General features: G+C 39.4%; 1 protein-coding gene across 1 annotated transcript; it reads right to left on the bottom strand.

Annotated features, from left to right (window-relative positions):
- Positions 1-63: 63 nt before the first annotated feature.
- On the bottom strand, positions 64-17,617 carry mtch2 (mitochondrial carrier homolog 2). The gene is made up of 13 exons (XM_085278830.1): positions 17,504-17,617; positions 16,069-16,153; positions 15,825-15,931; positions 15,568-15,594; positions 10,997-11,053; positions 9,735-9,792; positions 9,605-9,656; positions 9,465-9,524; positions 5,743-5,836; positions 5,455-5,502; positions 5,315-5,382; positions 5,165-5,240; positions 64-750 (listed from the first exon to the last, which is right to left on the bottom strand). The coding sequence occupies exons 1-13, from the start codon at positions 17,588-17,590 to the stop codon at positions 664-666; spliced, it is 906 nt and encodes a 301-aa protein (XP_085134956.1). The 5' UTR covers positions 17,591-17,617; the 3' UTR covers positions 64-663.
- Positions 17,618-18,969: the final 1,352 nt, after the last annotated feature.

Genomic DNA, 18,969 nt, shown 5'->3' with positions numbered 1-18,969 from the left:
CTATGTTAAAAATGAAACATCTGTACACTTGTACCACTTCACATAACATACTTCCCAAAAACCTTTTACAGGAAAGACATTTTTTCCTTTTATTTGGGTCAATCAGGAGCTAAAGTACTTTCATTTTTCAGAGTCCACCCAGACCGCTCTACACATGTCTCAGTGTATATACTTCAGAAACACCACCACCACTTGTCCTCACCCCCAATTATCTTTACACATGCACTCAGAGGTCACCTTCAGAATAATTACATCAATACAATACCAGATGAAAAGAGATCCCACATGATCATTAACGTGGCAAATCTTAGACATTACCAAATGCATAAAAAACAAAAAAGAAAACATGAAGGGAAAAAATCACATAATCATTATGCCAGCTTTAGTTTTTGTAAATGTGGAAGTAGAAAGGCAGTTCATATTTTAAAAACATGTCACTGTCTTACAGCTCTGCCCTTTAATATTTTTGTCATTTCATTTAAACAATCTTTCTGCAGTTAACTAAAACTGTTCAGTTCCTAAGCTGGCAAGCTGTTAAGGGAAAAAAACTAATTCAGGGCAAACGAATGCATACAAAAAGCTGACTGTCCAATTCCCAAATCAGGCAATATTGGATTTTTGTTTTATTATCACAACTATGTTCATTTCAGCGCTCCTGAAGCTTTAGAAAAATCTCTTCTGGTCGACTGCGTATGTCTTTCCTGCTGGAAGCTTTCGGAAAAATAAACTGTTGCCTCTGCTCATGTTGCCCTGTAATGAAAAGAGGTAGGAAGTGTTAGTAATAGTCAGTTTACACATAGTTTAATTATTTACATAGCACATTTAATTACAACAGGAGCGTTGACCAAAGTGCTGTACAAGAATAAAACATACATAATGCATGACCGAAAGACAGAACTAGAAAAGAACATTTCTGAAGAAATTCTGGGTCAGTTGTCATCAAACAATCCATAGTTTTCAGTCACGTGACTGACTCACTACCCTGGCATCGTGATTGCAAATCAGTCGGTAGTACTTCAGAACAAAGGTGCTGTTTTTCTCACCTTTCTTGGAAAGTAGTTGTAGAAGTTAAATGTGCATTAAAAAGTTGACTAATGACAAAAGAAAATTTGGCCACAAACAAATCTGAAAGCCTTTATTCTTGAAATTACTTGAAGAGTGAAATTATGTGTTTTAAATGTCTAAATTCAAGAATCTCAAATAGAAACAGAACATTTGCAAAATATCTGTTGTGTGTCTGTGACAGAGAAGGGAACTGGCATCAAATGAGCAGAAAAAAATATTTTTAATCCTTAACTGTTATGTAGGTTTTATTTAAAGACTACATGTTAGTGGTAAATGGCCTGTATTTGTATAAGGCTTTACTAGTCCCGAAGGACCCCAAAGCGCTTTACACATCCAGTCATCCACCCATTCACACACACATTCACACACTGGTGATGGCAGCTACATTGTAGCCACAGCCACCCTGGGGCGCACTGACAGAGGCGAGGCTGCCGGACACTGGCGCCACCGGGCCCTCTGACCACCACCAGTAGGCAACGGGTGAAGTGTCTTGCCCAAGGACACAACGACCGAGACTGGCCAAGCCGGGGCTCGAACCGGCAACCTTCCGATTACAAGGCGAACGCCCAACTCTTGAGCCACAATGGCCTAGTGGGGAGATAAAGTGTTAGGACTCCAATTTAAAATAGTGGATGCATATAGGAGAGGGACAGGGAGGAGTCTGTGCTTTGATAGCATTTGTGAGAGAACCATAAATCCCAGCTCAAGAGGAATTACACTGGATGAAAGAGGGCAACAACAGCTACATTTTAAAGTATATATTATACATGTAGACAAAAGGTTTGGGTGGGAAAAAAAGACATATTTTCCAAACTGTTTTTAGAGCAGGTCACATGATCGTGCAGTGGTGGGAAAATTCCATGAAAAATCTAATTTTTCATCAAACTTAAACTGCTCTTGTGGAAAAAAAAAAAACATAAAACATATCAAAATATGGCTTTAGTCAATAAAAGTGCAAATTCTTGTGGCCCGTATAATGTTTGAATGACGTCCATGCAGATCCGCACAGAAAGGCCCCGGTGAGATGCTGCAGCCGAACTCAGGACCTTGTTGCTGTGCGGCAACAGTGGTAACTACTAGAGATGGACCAATACCACTTTTTTATGTCCGATACCGATATCATAAATTTGGATATCTGCCGATACCGATATGAATCCGATATAGTGTTTTTTAATCAACAAAACTGTTTTTTAAATATCTTGCTGCATTTTGTATAAGTTCATACTCAAGTTTAAAACAACAACTACACTAAAGCTATTCTGTTATACCTGTATGCAAAAAAAAATATTTCATAGTTCAGCAATACTGATCAATCTAATAAACTTAAACCTACACCATCCTCCCTATTCTGGTATTTTAAAGAGTACTTAGCATAAATATTAAGCAACCTAACTAATAGGGTTCCAACTCCCAGCAACAACAAAAATAAATAAATAAAAAATAGGGAACCACCCCTCACGCTCCACCTCATGATGCTTAATCAACGTAATCAACCTTAATTTGATGCAGTGTGAAAAAAAATGCACAGAAATCAATTATTTTTCAAGAAATATTAAATAGATTCAACATCTTTCTTCAACAAAATTGCAGACTGCACAGATGGTACCTTCCCAAAGGAAAAAGTACTATAGCTTACTAGGGTATATATTAGACTTAATAGTCACTATATACAGTAATTGACTTCTATTCATTTTGCATCAAATTAAAACTTTGGGTGTCAGATAATTATTTATTAAAAGCTAGACATTTTAAATGAGAATAAGAAAGAAAAGTATGTCTTTGTGCCCCCTTTTCCCTGTTAATGCCCTATCGGCCCCCCTGGCTAAACTTTGCTAGCTCCGCCCCTGCACAGTTACAGCCGTCAGCTACATAGAAAAAGATCCTCGAGTAGAAAGTAATATTAAATACATTCTAACAACAGCTGATCAAGCTTAAACGTGCTGCTGTTGTTCAGCCGCTGGTTTCCTCTTTCTGGTGCAAAGTGGGCCAAAAACAAACAACAGAGACGGACTCGCGACAGAAAAGCCGATCAGCTGATCACAGATCAGTTTCATGATTGAAGTAGCAGCAAGAAGAGGCAGTCGCTCCATATATCGCTTGTTAAGCTTAACCCAGGAATGCTTTACAAACATTCAGAGATGGACTTACACACTTGCTTTACTTCTCTCGGGGATAACTTTGTCGGAGATGAAATGCCAGGTTGCTAGCGAAGCTCCACATGCTATCCAGACCACCGACAGGTCCGGCATGCCACAGCCGCTCTATCACGTGATGCATACTGCTCCCACGTGCTAACGTTCTGAGGTGAGTTACGGCATGTTGCAAGTTTTGTGAGGTGCTTTCGTGATATTTAATGGATCGGATTACATTTTTTATTTTTCTCCGATATCCGATCCAGTAATTTAGGTCAGTATCAGACCGATACCGATACGTAATATCGGATCGGTCCATCTCTAGTGTATACTGCACCATGGTCCATTCCAGTAAGTGCATTGTTGAATAGGCACACTTCATAACATCAAGAGGATAATAAAAAGTGTGCTATTGAATTCAACTGAACTCAGATATTTATACATATATAAATATGCTCTGGCAGAACCAGGCTCAGGGAGTGGCAGCCATCTGTTGGTTGGGGGTGAGGGGAAGAAGACAGGACAAAAGACACGTTTCGGAAGAGACAGAAATTAGTAATAATTAAATGCAGGTGGTGTATAAACACATAAGTAAAAAAAAGTGTAAAGAAGAAGGAAGAAAGAAAAAGAAAACATCAATTTCACAGTGAATTACAGGAAGAGTTTTCACTACTGTGAACGATTCATGTGGCAACGGCAAAGCGGCACAATGTGGAGAGACGTTTCTGAACGTGTCACACAAGCTGCCATGCTAACTACCCGATGGGCAGAAACAGCCCGCGAGTTAAAGGCAGGTTTGAGCAAACAGCAGTCTTTTTTCATGAGAACTGTGAAAAACTCCCAAAAAGCCTCATTTAGAGCTACACATTTCTTAATTAAGAAAAAGAAGGCATTTTTAGACAAGAAGGTTTTCAAAGAAGCAATCATGATAATTGCAAAGACTGTGCTTAAAGAGGAGAAATATGGAACTGATGTAATCTCCATTCTCTCCAATGTCCAACTGGGGGCAACTACAATAGTTAGAAGAGTGTCGGCTATGTCCGGGAACTTGGCTGATCAGCTGGACTGGGATCAGGCAAAGTGCAGGTGGTTTAGCATCCAGTGTAACAGTCTGTGGACAGCAGCAGCACAGCTGATGGTCTTCACCTGGATGGTATTTGACGATTTCTCCACAAAAGAAGAACTTCTGACACTACTGTCACCAAAGACAACTATGAGGTCTATGAGGAGTTGACATCTATAATGCTGTGAAGAAAAAGGTACCGGTGGAAAAGCTGGTATCAGTGACCACCGACAGGGCCCCTGCTATGATCAGCCAACATACAGGATTCATCCCTCACTGAAAAGGTGACACGGAGTTCCTAAACTTTATGCTGGGGTACACCGAGTGGACACTTGACCTTTCATTTTAAAGGACATTACTGGGAAACTGAAAGCTGCAAGGCAAAGGTAAGACTGTTGCTGACATAAGTGCTTTAAATGCATTTAAAGCCCAGAGGGACATTTTTCTCTGTGCATTTACAGAGAAAAAAGGTGCTCCACTTCCTCTCTGTGCTGAAAAGATAATGCTTCTGCATCTGAGACTTTTGACAAAGTTGCAGAAAAGTACTCTTAAGTCATAAACAGGCTTGGACAAGACTTTGAGAACAGGTTTTGGGACCTTGATCAGTTTAAGCCAAGTGTGATGTTCATTTCCAAACCTTTCATGAACGTGGAAACAACGTGCATTGCTCAGTGCGATGCTCAGCTTGGATGCTGGACGGGTGGAAATTGTAACACTGCAAAATGACCTTTACCTCAAAGCCCATCAGGATGAACCAAACTTTCGGTGCCTCGTTGACACAGAAAGTACAGTGGTGTATGCACAGCAGCTGAGAAGGTTGCCAGCCTGTTTGGTTCAACCCATCTTTGTGAATCGTTACTACTGAGCAAATGTTTGAAAGGAGCTGGATTAGTTATATACTTGCCTCTCTGCTAAGATGCATCCAGCAGTCCACCCAGGTGGGATATACTGACGCATAGGGATCTCTGCCTCCAGCAAGCCTAATGAGAAAGTTATAATATGAGTCTGCTTGAATTTAGCAAGTTTGACAGCAGAACATGACGAGCTAACTTACCCACAGTTATTGACAGCCATTATGTTTGACACCAAAACAAAAGGATAGGTGAGCATGCTGGCAAAGAACTGCAAGAAAGAGCATGAACAGCATGAGACTGAGCCACAAACAGCTGCACTGACACTGTCTGTTACACTCACCCCTGTCATCGCCTGAGAGCAGTTCTTGATTTCTCCTGTGTGACTCATCTGTTCAGAAGAAGAGTCACTATTAGTCTGTGTTAGAGCCTCAATTTAAGACTGCTTGACAAAAACCCTCAAGATCTATGTCAGTGCGATACAAAAAAGTAGTTACCTAAACATACAATGAAAAAAATCTAACAAACAAAAGATGGCTGTTGCATTTTTGCATGCACAAACTTGAATTTCAGGTATTTAGGAAAAAGGTATTTAGATTACAGAAGCCCCTAACTGGAGGACATAGTATACCGAGTCATCAATGGCATATGTATTGATGAGGTGAGCCAGCAGGTTACAAATCCACAGAGAAAGGACATCACCCAGCAGGCGAGGAATCAAACCACTAGGAAAAAGGAAACACAAACAAATAAAGATACACACGCCTTAGATAAAAGAGAAAAAGTAGAGATACTATGATCAAACACTGAAGCCTAACACTGGCTGCAATGATGTTAGCTTAACTCATCTTTGGCCTGAAGAAAAACAAGAGATACTCAGATATGGTGCTGCAACAATTCACTGAGTATTTCGAATAATTCGACTACAAAAAGTTCTTTGCTTCGATGCGTCGTTAAGGGACCCCTCTGCAGCGCCACTGTTACCATGGAAACTCGAACACGAGCATTTCAGCCACATTTACAACTAAAAACAGACTCAATACAAACGTATTGATTAGCAGTGTGTGACACACTGATACCACAACAGCAGCAGTGATGATGACGACGCTGGCACAGTCTAACAAAGAGCTGGAGTCTGTTTTACACACTGCGAGGGGCAAAGAGCTCAGCTGAAGAGAACGGGTTTCACATATTCAAAAAAGCAGCGTTGTTTGTGTAATCAGAGTCCTGATCAGCAAACTCTGACGTGATAAAAACAAAGAATATGTGTAGCTGCTTCATTCAGCGCCGTTTGTTTCACACAGCGAAAAATCGACTGTAGCCTCCAGAAGTTGCACAAAAACACGCAGATGAACTGTTAGCTTAGTTTCAGTTGTACAACTTTCTGAATGTTGACACCAACCTTCCTATTTTAAATGAAAGCGAGTACAGGTGGCATTATGTAAAATTAAAGCGTCTTTCACAAGCCAGTAAACTCAGAGCCACTGACCTGAAGGTTGTTAGGTCGTACACCCAATTATCGTTAATATTAATTAATCATAAAATCTTGTTTTCAGCAGCACAATAACTTTACGTCAAAGCACAAGGCAAACTTCAGAATGCTAATGTTTGCTTCACCACATCAGCCTTTAAAGGAGCCACTGAAACCGATTACAGATGAAACAAAAACACTGCAGTTTCTAAAATGAAAACCAACGAGAAATTCACTGTGAAACCTGTGCTTGATCATTTACTATCGCTCGTTGATAAGACAAAAATATTTCTTAGCCAATTAATCGATAGAATAGTCGATAGATTCATGTAATACAAATCAATACTGAGCTGAATAGTCCTGTGAAACTTTATCCAGTGCTGCCTTTGACTCCTTCAGCTGCTACACAACCTCACACAGCACCGCTGCAAACAGGATGTCACACAACTCTCCCACTTACTGAACAGATGAAGTAGTTAATGTCCAGAACACTTTAGGAAGGATTTAAGCAGCCAGCAAGGATCAAATCTGAATAACAGGAAATATTTCATATTGTATCAAATATGGGATCCAGTATTTTCCAGGAGATCTGTTTTGATTCAATTGGATTTCAAGTTCTAGCACTGTGACAACTGATGATCTGCTAATAAGTAACTGCAACAATATCAAGAATGAATGAGCATTTCAGTGCATATGTTGGGAGCCCCGACTTCAGGAAATGAGGCTCAAGGTGCATCAATGCAACAATTGTTGGAAGATGCACTTACATACAAGTAATTTATGTATATTTATGAGAACAATATTTTTTCAGATTAAAAAAACAAAAAAAGGCTATAGAATAAACCACTATATAAATGTATGGTTAAAGTCTGAATGCCAATTGTCTGATCATAACGGCGATCTTTCATCTCAAGACGTTAATATGCAAACGGTTTTGTTTTTTTATTATGATCAATGAAGAAAGAGAGAATTGCCCGTGAACCAAGTTCTCCTGAGACTTGGTGCAAGATTCACTGCAGTGCCGAACACCAGCTAGAAGGCAAGCAAAGGTCTGATGGAGCACCTGATGGATCTTTGTTGTTTTTCATCCATGAACTCGCTCCGTACTCCTTCACGTGATTCTTGCGTAGGTGGTAGAAGAGTTTTCTGGTCCATGTCAGACGGACCAGAAAACCGTACTATGCAAATTATTTCATGGACCCTGTCCATGCTACAGAGGGAGCCCCTCGTCTAGGAATAAGGTCCTCAGTTTGTTTTGACTGGTCTGTTTGAGCCGCCTGCTTCTGCCTCAGTTTTACTGGCCATGGTTGTTCTCTGTGCCTGCATCCACACGGGGACTATAGCACCATTTATAATTACCTCAAAGAAAAAACAGGAATTTGTTTGATGCATATTCTAAAACTTGATGTTGGAGGATGATGTATATTTTCATTATTTCACATTTATTTTTATTGTGAAAAGGTTTATGTGGAAAATAAACACGCGGACGGCGGAACCACACCCTGGGTGTGTTGCTAACAGCAATGCTGTCGCAGTATTTTCAACATAAGAGAAAGAGAGAACTTTTAAGAAATAAATACAGCCATTACACTGACCATCAAAACCATGCAAAAAATATGGCTGTAAACAGTTTCGAGGTTGTCCAGGCAGGCAGCGACAGACACAGAGGCAACAGCTGAAGCTACAGGATACTGATTAACAAAGCTGTCAAGGACGACACAAGCTCTCAGCATGTCTGTGACAGACCGGACAGGATGTATCTGAAAGGAATAACTCAACATGTGGCCAAACCAGCTTCCCCAAACACTGACTCGTCTCTCTGACAGCAAATTTCTAAATCACACGGTTATTATTAATAATATTATTGTGCAACGTCAGATCTACTCAACACATTCCAACTACCAAACAATAATAAGAATTCAAAAATAGGGATTCACATCTGAAATATGTCATTTTCAGTCTGCACCTGCCCGGCATAAGAGTGCATACCTACTGGAAATCTCACCTTCTACAGCAATGTCGTCTATTTTTGTCTAATTTTATTTTATTCAGGACATGAAAACTGAACCTGTTTGGTTCTAGTTATTGAAAGTAAGCTTGGCGTGGTTTGCTCCTTCAACTCAACCAGGTTCACACGTCTACAAGTCCCTAAAGACTGTCGACATCTACACTACAGAACGTTGACAGTACTGTGGGCGAGTTATTACTGGATTTACTAAGAGGAGGGAAAATCAGTATTAACTGTCATCTAAGCAATCCATGCATGTGCCAGGTGCCTTAATGTGGAAAAAGCTCTTTTCACTGCATTTTCAGACAACCTAAAATACTCCAGACTAGAGCTTTAAAAAGCAACAAATGTGAAAGTCAATTTGTGTTATTGGGGAATTCTGTGTGTACAGACGTCCGAAAAGAACTGTGACTAAAACCTGAAAAACTAGAATATATATAACTTTTCAGTTTGTCATACATACACTACTGAAATGTGTAAAAGAAATGAAAATCATCATCTACAGGACAAAGAACAATGTACAGCATAATGTTATTCACATAGCACTTCCCCTGGCATCCCGAATCATGGCTGAGAGAGACAGAGGTGTATATGGAGATACAATCACAAACATTTTACTACCAAAAATAACAATTTATTGCCAGCAAGACAAGATTTAGATTTTTCTGTCATTGTTATAAAAAAAAAAAGGAGATAATAATATTACTAAATTACTAATAAAACAGTTTCGGCAACTCCCTCTTTGACGACACACTGAAGGAAGCTTCTTTAGTTTCTACTTCTGCAACAATCTTTTTCTCTTATTGCCCAAGTCATCCACTTAATGTCCAACACAAGTGTCTGTTGTCCTAAAGACTAATAGTGTCACACTTACGCAAAGAAGCCCAGAATGCCTTCTTCTCTGTAGACTGTGATGATGGAATCAAACACCCCACTGAGAACACAATTTTGTAAACGCTTAATAAATCTCATGGCTCTTCTCATTTAGTGTCACAACTAAAATACTGAAATTACCTATATTTGGTTTCTCTTCCAATGAACTGCACCATACATCGCAAAGTGATCACTGAAAAACAAGTCAAGAGAAACATTTCAGACTTCCTAAAGGTATGCAGGCATTATACTGTGCTGAACCACGCTGTACCATGGAAGGGATGTGTGACGATGGTGGCACAGGAGCGGGCAACCATCTCCCTGGTTGTCTGTTGAAAACACACAACAAGTCACTAAAGTTCAAGTATTGATGAATTGTACTATTAATGCATCAACAGCACTATAACAATAGTACTGTAAGTGCAGCTTGTTATTATCATGACTAACAGTTTCCATGTAATATCATCTGTACTCAATTGCAACTTAACTGTATTATGTGAAACCTATATTTTCAGTTTAGTCTAAAGCCTTTGTTTTCAAATACAATACGATTTAGCTTCAAAGTACACTTGTAGTGATCCTTTGTTGTTGTGGCCGCAGCTAGAAAAGGAAAGCAGAAATCATTTTTTAAAGATATTTCCTGATGTAAATAATCGACACATCATTTGGTTTGAAACAAATATGGTAACAACCAATCAGCAGTGAGCTCAGGCTAATACTTGACCTTGATCACGCGACTTGCAACACGTGTTTTCACATTTGTACAATGTTGTGTCACCGAAGCATATTTGTTGGAATTGATTGTGATGCATTGGGTAATCTTCAGAACTTCATTCTGCTCAGTGGCGAGTATGAAAGCGTTAGCAAGCTAACTCTGGTTAACATCAGACTAGCAGCATTTAGTGTGTGCAACTTCAAGTGTTTTACGTTGAAGTTGTGTCCATTCTGTGTATAATTAACATTGTTATTGCCTGAGTTGTATTTGAGCTGTAAATAAAATGCTGCATTTTTCAAAACAAGCCTCCACTGAAGGATGGAGATGCCACAGTTCCAGTTGTTGCTGAGGCAACACACGAGGTTGATGAGATTTTGTCAACATCTTTGAAACCGGAGCTTTGTTCCCACATCCATCACTACAGACATTTTCCACTGTGGTTAGGCTGACAAAGCACAGGCAGGGCCACAACGATCAGTCTGTATCAGACATTCATTAACACACTTGACTAAGACAAACTGTATGTGCAAGCCTTTATGTGCACACTGTAACTGCAGCTGTTTTTCACTATTGATAATTACACCTTGGGCTTCTGCTGCTCCCAGTTCTTCTGCTTTTAGCCAAATGAAGTATTCTTTACGCTTATTAATTAAATATAACCAGTCTTACATTATACTAAAATACTTACTTTATCTCTTTTTCCTTAATAACAGTATTTTGTTTGCCCTTATTAGGTAAAGTGCTTAGACCAGACTTGACTGAAGTCAAGTGTGGCTGTGTAGTGTTGTGATTTAGCTTTGGGATTGCATAGGTCTTACCTCGTTAACAACCTGCTGTAGAGAGCTCTCTTTATCCTTCTGCTGCCCTCCCAGTATCTGGAAATCAGAGAAACCTCAGCGTCACCATCCTGAAAATTATTTTGACACTTTATACCCTTATTAAGAAATCGTGTACAGATGGCCTGAGGAGAGCGATGAGGAGCAACACACAATTCATTTGTTAAGTGGGGTCAGTGTGGGCCAAGGCCAGCATGTTAAAAGTAGCGCTGCATCTGGAGATTATTTTAGTAATAATGTGTTTAACCAAAGATGAAAAAACAAAACACAGGTCTTTGAAAAATGAACCGTGCATCGGTTTCCATTACAAAATCTGCCAAAACAAACAAAACAAGCCCTGAACCCAGTCATTGAATTTATGTCATAATAAAATTAACGTTTTTGAAGAAAACACTTTCCTAAGTGCAAAAATTGAAAAAAAATCTCAAGTACAGTAATCGTAAAATAAGGTGTGCATGTAAGTTAAACAGAGGTAATAAATAATATTCCCTTTACTCCCTTTAATAGACCCTTTACTGTGTTACTAGGGCGAGGGTCTCTTAAACTCGTAGCATGCAAAAGAGTTGTAACAGCATTGCATCTCCTGATCGAGGTTTGGTGTTTGTTCATGCGTATGTGCTTCGTGTCTTTGCCTGTTTAAGTGCAAATCAGTCAGTTATGCACCTGCGAGCCTTTAAAGGAGTGCAGGGTGGCTGCAATAATGAAAAGCAAGCCTATTCTGAAGCTTGCCTTGGCTTTGATGCAACAGTCTGTGCTTCCTAAAGTGCAGTTTTATTCTTATTAATAATAATAATTAAGGTTCCAGCCTAACAGGTTAGAGTTTTACTGGCCCAGGTACATTTTTATATTGGTATGCTGAAAATACCAATGTTTATATTTTTGAATATTAACACAATTTTATTAATATCATATAATGTTATTTCACTTTGTATCTGAAAAATGTTACACAAGCCTTACAAATAAATACAGTGCACCCCACACCCCCCTTTAGATTCACCTCTGCTTCTCGTAGGCGTCACTGGCTGGCAGTTACGTTCTTTCTTTAGCGAGTAACGACTCGTCGCAGTGTGTATGTGTGTGTGGGCAGCTTCACTGTCACTTCTGCTGGTGTTATCAGTCTGTTTAAAAGCTGGGGTCTGCATGGGCTTAATGTTGTTGTGCTTTATATTCCTGAATACGATTCTATGGCAGGTCTATTTGTCGTCAGAGATGTGGGTGGACTGCTCACGTTTACATGGTGATGAATACGAGCGGGTCACAAACAAAGTATCAAGACAAAGAATTTTCAACAAGGATATTTTTGAAATAATCGAGTTACTTGAGTTATTCAGTTCATTGCAGCATTTGTTGAAGGCAGCACACATCAACGCAGCGACTCTGCTCTGCCTCAAACGTTTTATTGTAAATTTGTTTTGCTTGTTTTTCTGACAGAATTTTATTTTGAACATGCAAATTTAACTGAAATAACAAAGAGAAAAGAACTTAAAAACATCAAGTTTTCATATATATTTCTGTCTGCAGGACGTGTGTGTTTGAAAAGGAGTAGGATGAAGTTTATACTTTTCCTGTTCCTACCCCCTTTTTCAAATGTAATTATTTACACATCAATACTCTGAATTCAACCTTGACTTGACCTCAGCAGCGATGGCGTGCTGTGAGACACCCTGCTTATGCAGTTCAGCAACCTGATCTCGTTCAAAAGAGGAAAACATTTTTGCCATCAGAACATTATAACAGTGTGACTGCCTGACAGCGATCCATATGATCCATGTATTCTAATTTTTGCCTCATAACTTTTGCACTGTCCACTTCCTGCTGTGACAAAACAAATTTCCCACGTGTGGGACTAATAAAGGTTATCTTATCTTATCTTATTTTTGCTTAGATTTGGCCTTTTAAAGGCATGTGGACCTAAACCTTTGATCAGCTGTAAAACAGCTTGTTTCAGTTTCAGTGCTGTTGTCAATAAATTGCATGCTCAAAATGTTGTTTTGTCTTACTCCCATTTCCTCTTGTTGCATGTTGAAGCTCTACTTGAAACCTTTTTAAGACCCAACCATGAAAAATATTGTAGGCGCCATCAAGTGGTCAGACTTTTGATTGGGAAAGCATAAAAAAAACAAGAAACATTTAGTGATTTATGGATTTTTCTTGCTATATAATTCCATATATCTTGCTTCATAGATTTGATGTCTTCAGTATGTATCTACAACGTAGAGAGTAGTGAAAATAAAGAGAAACCATTAAATGAGGAGGTGTGTCCAAACCTTTCACTGGTACTGTATATGCATGCCTATGTGCCTGTTCAGAGGTTCTTGGAAAGGACATAGTTCAGCTGCTGTATTCCAACCTAACCCCAGCTGTGCATCATTGGGGACATAAATGAACTAGATATGCACATCCCATAGACTCCTAGTATATGGGATGTGCATATCCATAGTGCATTTCTGCTTCTTCAAAATACCAACTGGATTAATTTGTTTCCTTCTGGCCCCCACTGATCAATCCCATCACTTAGTGGAGGGGGTCGGCTGTAGTCTCGTCTCCCATGCTGCCTTGTAGGACATAGAAGCCTACACACCCACTGCCCTGTTTTACATCCACAACTGCACAGAACAACGATGGACAAAGGAGGCAGATGTTATCAGAAGAGACTATGGATGACCAGGGATGTCCGTTTATGAGAGACCGTAACACTGCCCTTATGTTTAGAAGAGAAGGAATTACATTAAATATAGACAGATAGATAATTATACATTATGTATTCTCTTCCTACATAAGTGCTTTCTAACATTCAAACTCCTTTGGATGCATCAGAGAGCAACTTGAGGTTAGTATCTTGCCCACTGACATTTGGCATGCAGACTGGAGCACACAGGGATCGAACCACCAACCTTCAAATTAGTAGGTGACCTGCTCTACCACCTGAGCTACCTGAGCTACAGCCACCCCTGTGCCAAATCCAACCTAAAGAAAGATATCAAGAAAGATATCAGAGGCAAAAGCAGAATATCGGAGGAAGACTGAGGGACATTTCAGAGAGAAAGTCCCAACAGCATCAAGATCTAAAAGTGAGCAGTGATATGCCAACTCTGGGCGTTCTGGCTATCAGTGGTTAGGTGCTATTTCAGGGTGGTTATGTTGCATCCTTGGACAGTCAAACACTGCCATGAGCTGGCACTGAGTCAATCACTTCTCATAGAACTGCAGGCACCTGGTCTACGATGGCATTCAGGTTGTACATACAACATCAAGGCTTTTGATCTTTTATTGCATAACTGTCATGTTAACATGTGAATGTGACTTTCTGCATTCACATTTGTTCCATGTCACGTTCAACTTACGTTAACCATACTTAATAGTCACAAATATTTGTATGTATATGACAAACTTTTGATCAAGTGACTACTAATATGGAATTAAGACTGAAAAAGATGCGGAAGCCTGGCAGAAACGACCAGTTAAATGTAATGCTTCCAGCTTCCAGTCTGCTCTTTACCTGCCCTTCGTACAGACAGCAAACCTTTAAAATAGAAAAGTTTAAACAAACTGGTTAAATGATACATGTTCCTGAAGGCTGATGGCAGCTGTCCTATTTTTACATGGAAACGATACTTTCAGTAAACAGAGGTGAACCATGGGGTGTAGCACGGTATATTAACGTCCCGGGGCTAGCGATATCTCCGGTGGGGGACCAAAATCTATCTCAGCCCCGCCCGTCATGCTATATGACAGCCGGACGGGCGATTTTGCGAGCCCGGTTGAATAGTGCATTCATTAAATTACATTCATATTTAAAAAATAAAAATAAAAGCTTTTTTCACAAGCCAATAAAAATGTGTATCGGCCAGTAAACTCTGAACCACCGACCTGCTGGTTGTTAGGTTGGACACTTAGTTATTATTAATATTAATGAATGTCTGCAGCATCATAAGGCCTGTTTTCAGCAATATAAAAACTTCTTATTAATGTCAGTTAGCCTTCAGAATGACAGTTATGGGAAATATTTTACGCGTTAGTTTAGATTGCGTATATATCTTATTTTATTTGACTTTCACTGTACTTTATTATTATTTATATCGATTATTTATATATTTTTGCATTTGTGAAAACGCATTATTTAAAAAAACAACAACAACAAAACCATATGACATGTAAATACAATCAAAGGGTTTAGTTTTTGTTTAGTGGTGTCTTTTTGACAGATTGCTCATTAATACGGCAAAAGGATTTCTTATCTGATTACTCGATTAATCAATGGAATAATCAATCGATTATTAAATTTACTATATTTTACAAATTTTTCTACCACATTTATTTTCAAAAATAACCTGAAAACAGTATTAGATGCTCTGCTATAAGTGATGCAGGCAATACAGTGCACATTGTCTGTTAAAGTTCTCAGAAGTGAAAGAACAACAGATTTTAACATAGAAATGCAGGAAGTGCTGCTGCACAGGAAAAGGATGAAGGGGCCAAACTGCTGCATTTTACGGGGAGTCAGTGAACTTATCATACTGTGACTACAAACAAGATCAGAAACAAAAACTTACCTGTGGGGTGCCTTGTTCTTGACATTTCTGGAAGAGGATAGAGGTTATCAAGCTGCCAGAATGAACAGTTTCAGTTACACTTACAACACAGATGGCAAGAAACTGAGTCCCAGCACATAGCTCATTTATGAAGGCCATTAGTATGCATCACAAATGATTGAAATAAATGACCACCTAAAAACATTCAAAGAAAAGACTGGACAGAAACTGGCTGTTTGATCACATCTTTCTGTGGCAAACCCATCTATTCAGCTTACCTGTACAACTTTGCTGTGTACGAGTGTGCCAATGGTGCCTGCACAAAGCCTCGGACCAAGTCCTTTGAAAAGACCAGCTCTTCCATCAATCTTAATGATGTGTTTTGCTGAAACATTTAGTCCAGAGCAGGACACAGTGTAAATAGTGGTAAAACTACAAAGGTAAATATCCACATACAATCGTTCAAAGCACAGTAATACTATTACCAACTCCATTTATAAAAATATCAAGAATCAAACTTGCCATAAGCAAACAGTCCAGGTAGCTGGTAGACTTGTCTTCCAAATAAATTCCTACCCAGAGTGGGACGGAGTGGCTCATGTCCTACCTGATAACACACACAACACCAAAAACAATGAGAGGGTACCATAGGAGGGGGCAAGCATTGACTTTATGTATCCTAGAGAAATACAGCAAAACACCAAAAACACCTGGAAACACTAAAAGCAAGTCGAGTTGCCCGAGGTTCACAGAATTTACAGAAAAATGTTAAATTTTTGTGATTTATATCGTTGTCAGAACGGTAAATATCTTAGACCGTGATATGAGATTATGGTCATAGCGCACAGCCCTGAGCTTGATATCTGCTCTGGTGCCTTTTACCAATACATACAGACTTGGATTATTTGCACTGTGTCCAGTACTGAATGGTGCTGTGGAGAGACAGACCATGGAGACAGACAGAACACATCACATGCTTTATAGCAAGAAGACAGACAGACAAATCTTTATTTTTTTACTGATGATGTTGACTTTTGATTCACTTATTTGGTTATTTTTCTTTTACAAAACTATGTTTCCTGAGATCACATAAGTTTGACAGGGCACCAGTGTGTGCGCTGTGCTGCATTCATATATTTAGCACACAGTTGATGATTAGCCGACTGCCACAAATATGGACACGGTATACACAAGGCAGACAACTGTTAGCATCTAGTAAAACTGTCGCTCCGTATGACTCATTCTGTCATTAAGATCAACATGCAGCTATTTCTGGTTTTAAGCAAACGTCCCCGGAGCTCTGCTGGTGCTCGTTATTTTCATGTTTTTCAGGAGGCATCGAGCTAGCAGTATTCGTAACTGAGAAGCAAACAGCATACATTTCTCCCGATGACAAACTTGTGAATATACACGGTGTGTTGAAGACACCAGTGTAAAACACTACGTTGGAGCTAATCAGCTGGCAGCTAACTGGCGGTGATCTCTAGCAGTTCAACAACTTAACGCCGCTGGCTTTCTTGGAAAATAAGCCATGTATGAACTGTGTACAGATTGGTTTTATTCAGTCTGCGCACAGAATAGAAATGAAGCAGGGTAACATTGCAGTTAATTATTAACTTTCGATTAACACACGGATTCCGCCTATTGCACAACAACGAGGAAGCAGAAGGTCACAGGGACAACAGACGGGACAACCATGTGACTGATCCTATTACTGGGACAGTTCCTGCTATATTCTCAAATAAATAGTTATCAAGACTTATTAATGTCTCTGTGTGTGCTACAAACCTACTAATCTACTGGTAAACGAGGCAATACACTGTGAAAATGAATGACAATTTCCTCTTCTAGTAAGATACTAGCGAGAGTTACAGTATTTACAACGATAAGTACAGAGTGTCTGAATCAGGCCCGGGAAGGAAACGTAACAGAATCTGTCCAAACTCTCCCGTCTTACCTGGATCAGGACTTTAATGTACATCAAAGGATGGGAGAGCACAGTAAGCCCTGATCCCAATAACACTTGACCACAAACATCCGCCATTTTTGGAGAGTGGATAGAGACCGGAAGTTCTCCTATTTCGTTTTGCTTCTGAGAGCAGATAACGTCCGTGGAAAAAAACACTGCCATCTAATGTTTATAAGAGATATGACAACGATGTGCTTTGTTCTGAGACCATGTTCAAGTCTGAGGCAGCCCAGTGTTGCAGGCCAGGTCTGCTATGAAAGGTTAGTGAGAGTTAATACTTGTACAGCTGCAGTTATAATGGATTGGATTTATATAGCGCTTTTCTAGGCACCCAAAGCGCTTTACAATTCCACTATTCATTCACTCTCACATTCATACACTGGTGGAGGCAGCTACAGTTGTAGCCACAGCTGCCCTGGGGCAGACTGACAGAAGCGAGGCTGCCATATCGCGCCATCGGCTCCTCTGGCCAAGTAGGCGGTAGGTGAAGCGTCTCGCCCAAGGACACAACGACCAGGACAGAGAGCCCGGGGATCGAACCGGCGACCTTCCGGTTACAGATGCGATTCCCAACCCCCTGAGCCACGGTCGCCCACGGTTATTTTGTGTGTGTGTGTGTGTGTGTGTGTGTATGTATATATATATATATATATATATATATATATATATATTTATATATATATTTATATATATATATATATATATATTTTATTTATTTATTTATTTATTTATATTTACCCTTTTTAATTTTTCATATTTATTTCCTATCTTATTCATAGCCTTTTTCGTACTGTGTATGACTGTGTACGTGACAAATAAAATTTGAATTTGAATTTCTATAGACGTGTGTAAAACTGGCTGGTGACGATGAGAGAACGTGAAATTCATGTTTGTAGAGCAGTGGGAAGGCTCAAAAAAATACTGGGAAGCCCCCACTGGAGGTAGAAAAAAAGCACACCAAGCCCAGTGTGTTTTTACCCAGCTCTGTCCTAACTTTGCTATCAAAATAAAGGCCCTAAAAATACATACATAAATAATTTTGTAATGTGGAGCTGAAGGGAAATTGCTACACATTAATTCATTTTGCTGTCCCGGGTGCCTGGGACAGTAGAAAACAAAATCACGAGGGTACAGCATTAAACAACATACAAAATATACAAAGAATATAAGATATACATTTCAACCATGGAGATCTCTCATGAATGTACTCATCATATACTTTTCAACAGTATTAATAACAGTCTGTCCACTTATGGGTCATTAACAGGGTCTAGACTGCTCTTTATCACACTCACTTGTCAATAGCTGACTATGGACAGGGACATTTGGATATACATTTCTGCATTCACCATTTGTGCTAGAAAAAAGGAATTTCTTATACTCACTATAATACACTACCAGTCAAAAGTTTGGACACACCTTCTCATACAATGTTTTTACTACTTTCTACATTA

The sequence above is a fragment of the Mchenga conophoros genome, linkage group LG1 (assembly GCF_057382185.1).
Source record: "Mchenga conophoros isolate Kocher_MC1m ecotype Shallow Benthic linkage group LG1, M_conophoros_male_GT1.1, whole genome shotgun sequence".
Taxonomy (NCBI): Eukaryota; Metazoa; Chordata; class Actinopteri; order Cichliformes; family Cichlidae; genus Mchenga; species Mchenga conophoros.
Note: the sequence above shows the minus strand (reverse complement) of the source record. Positions and strands in the feature narration are given on the sequence as shown.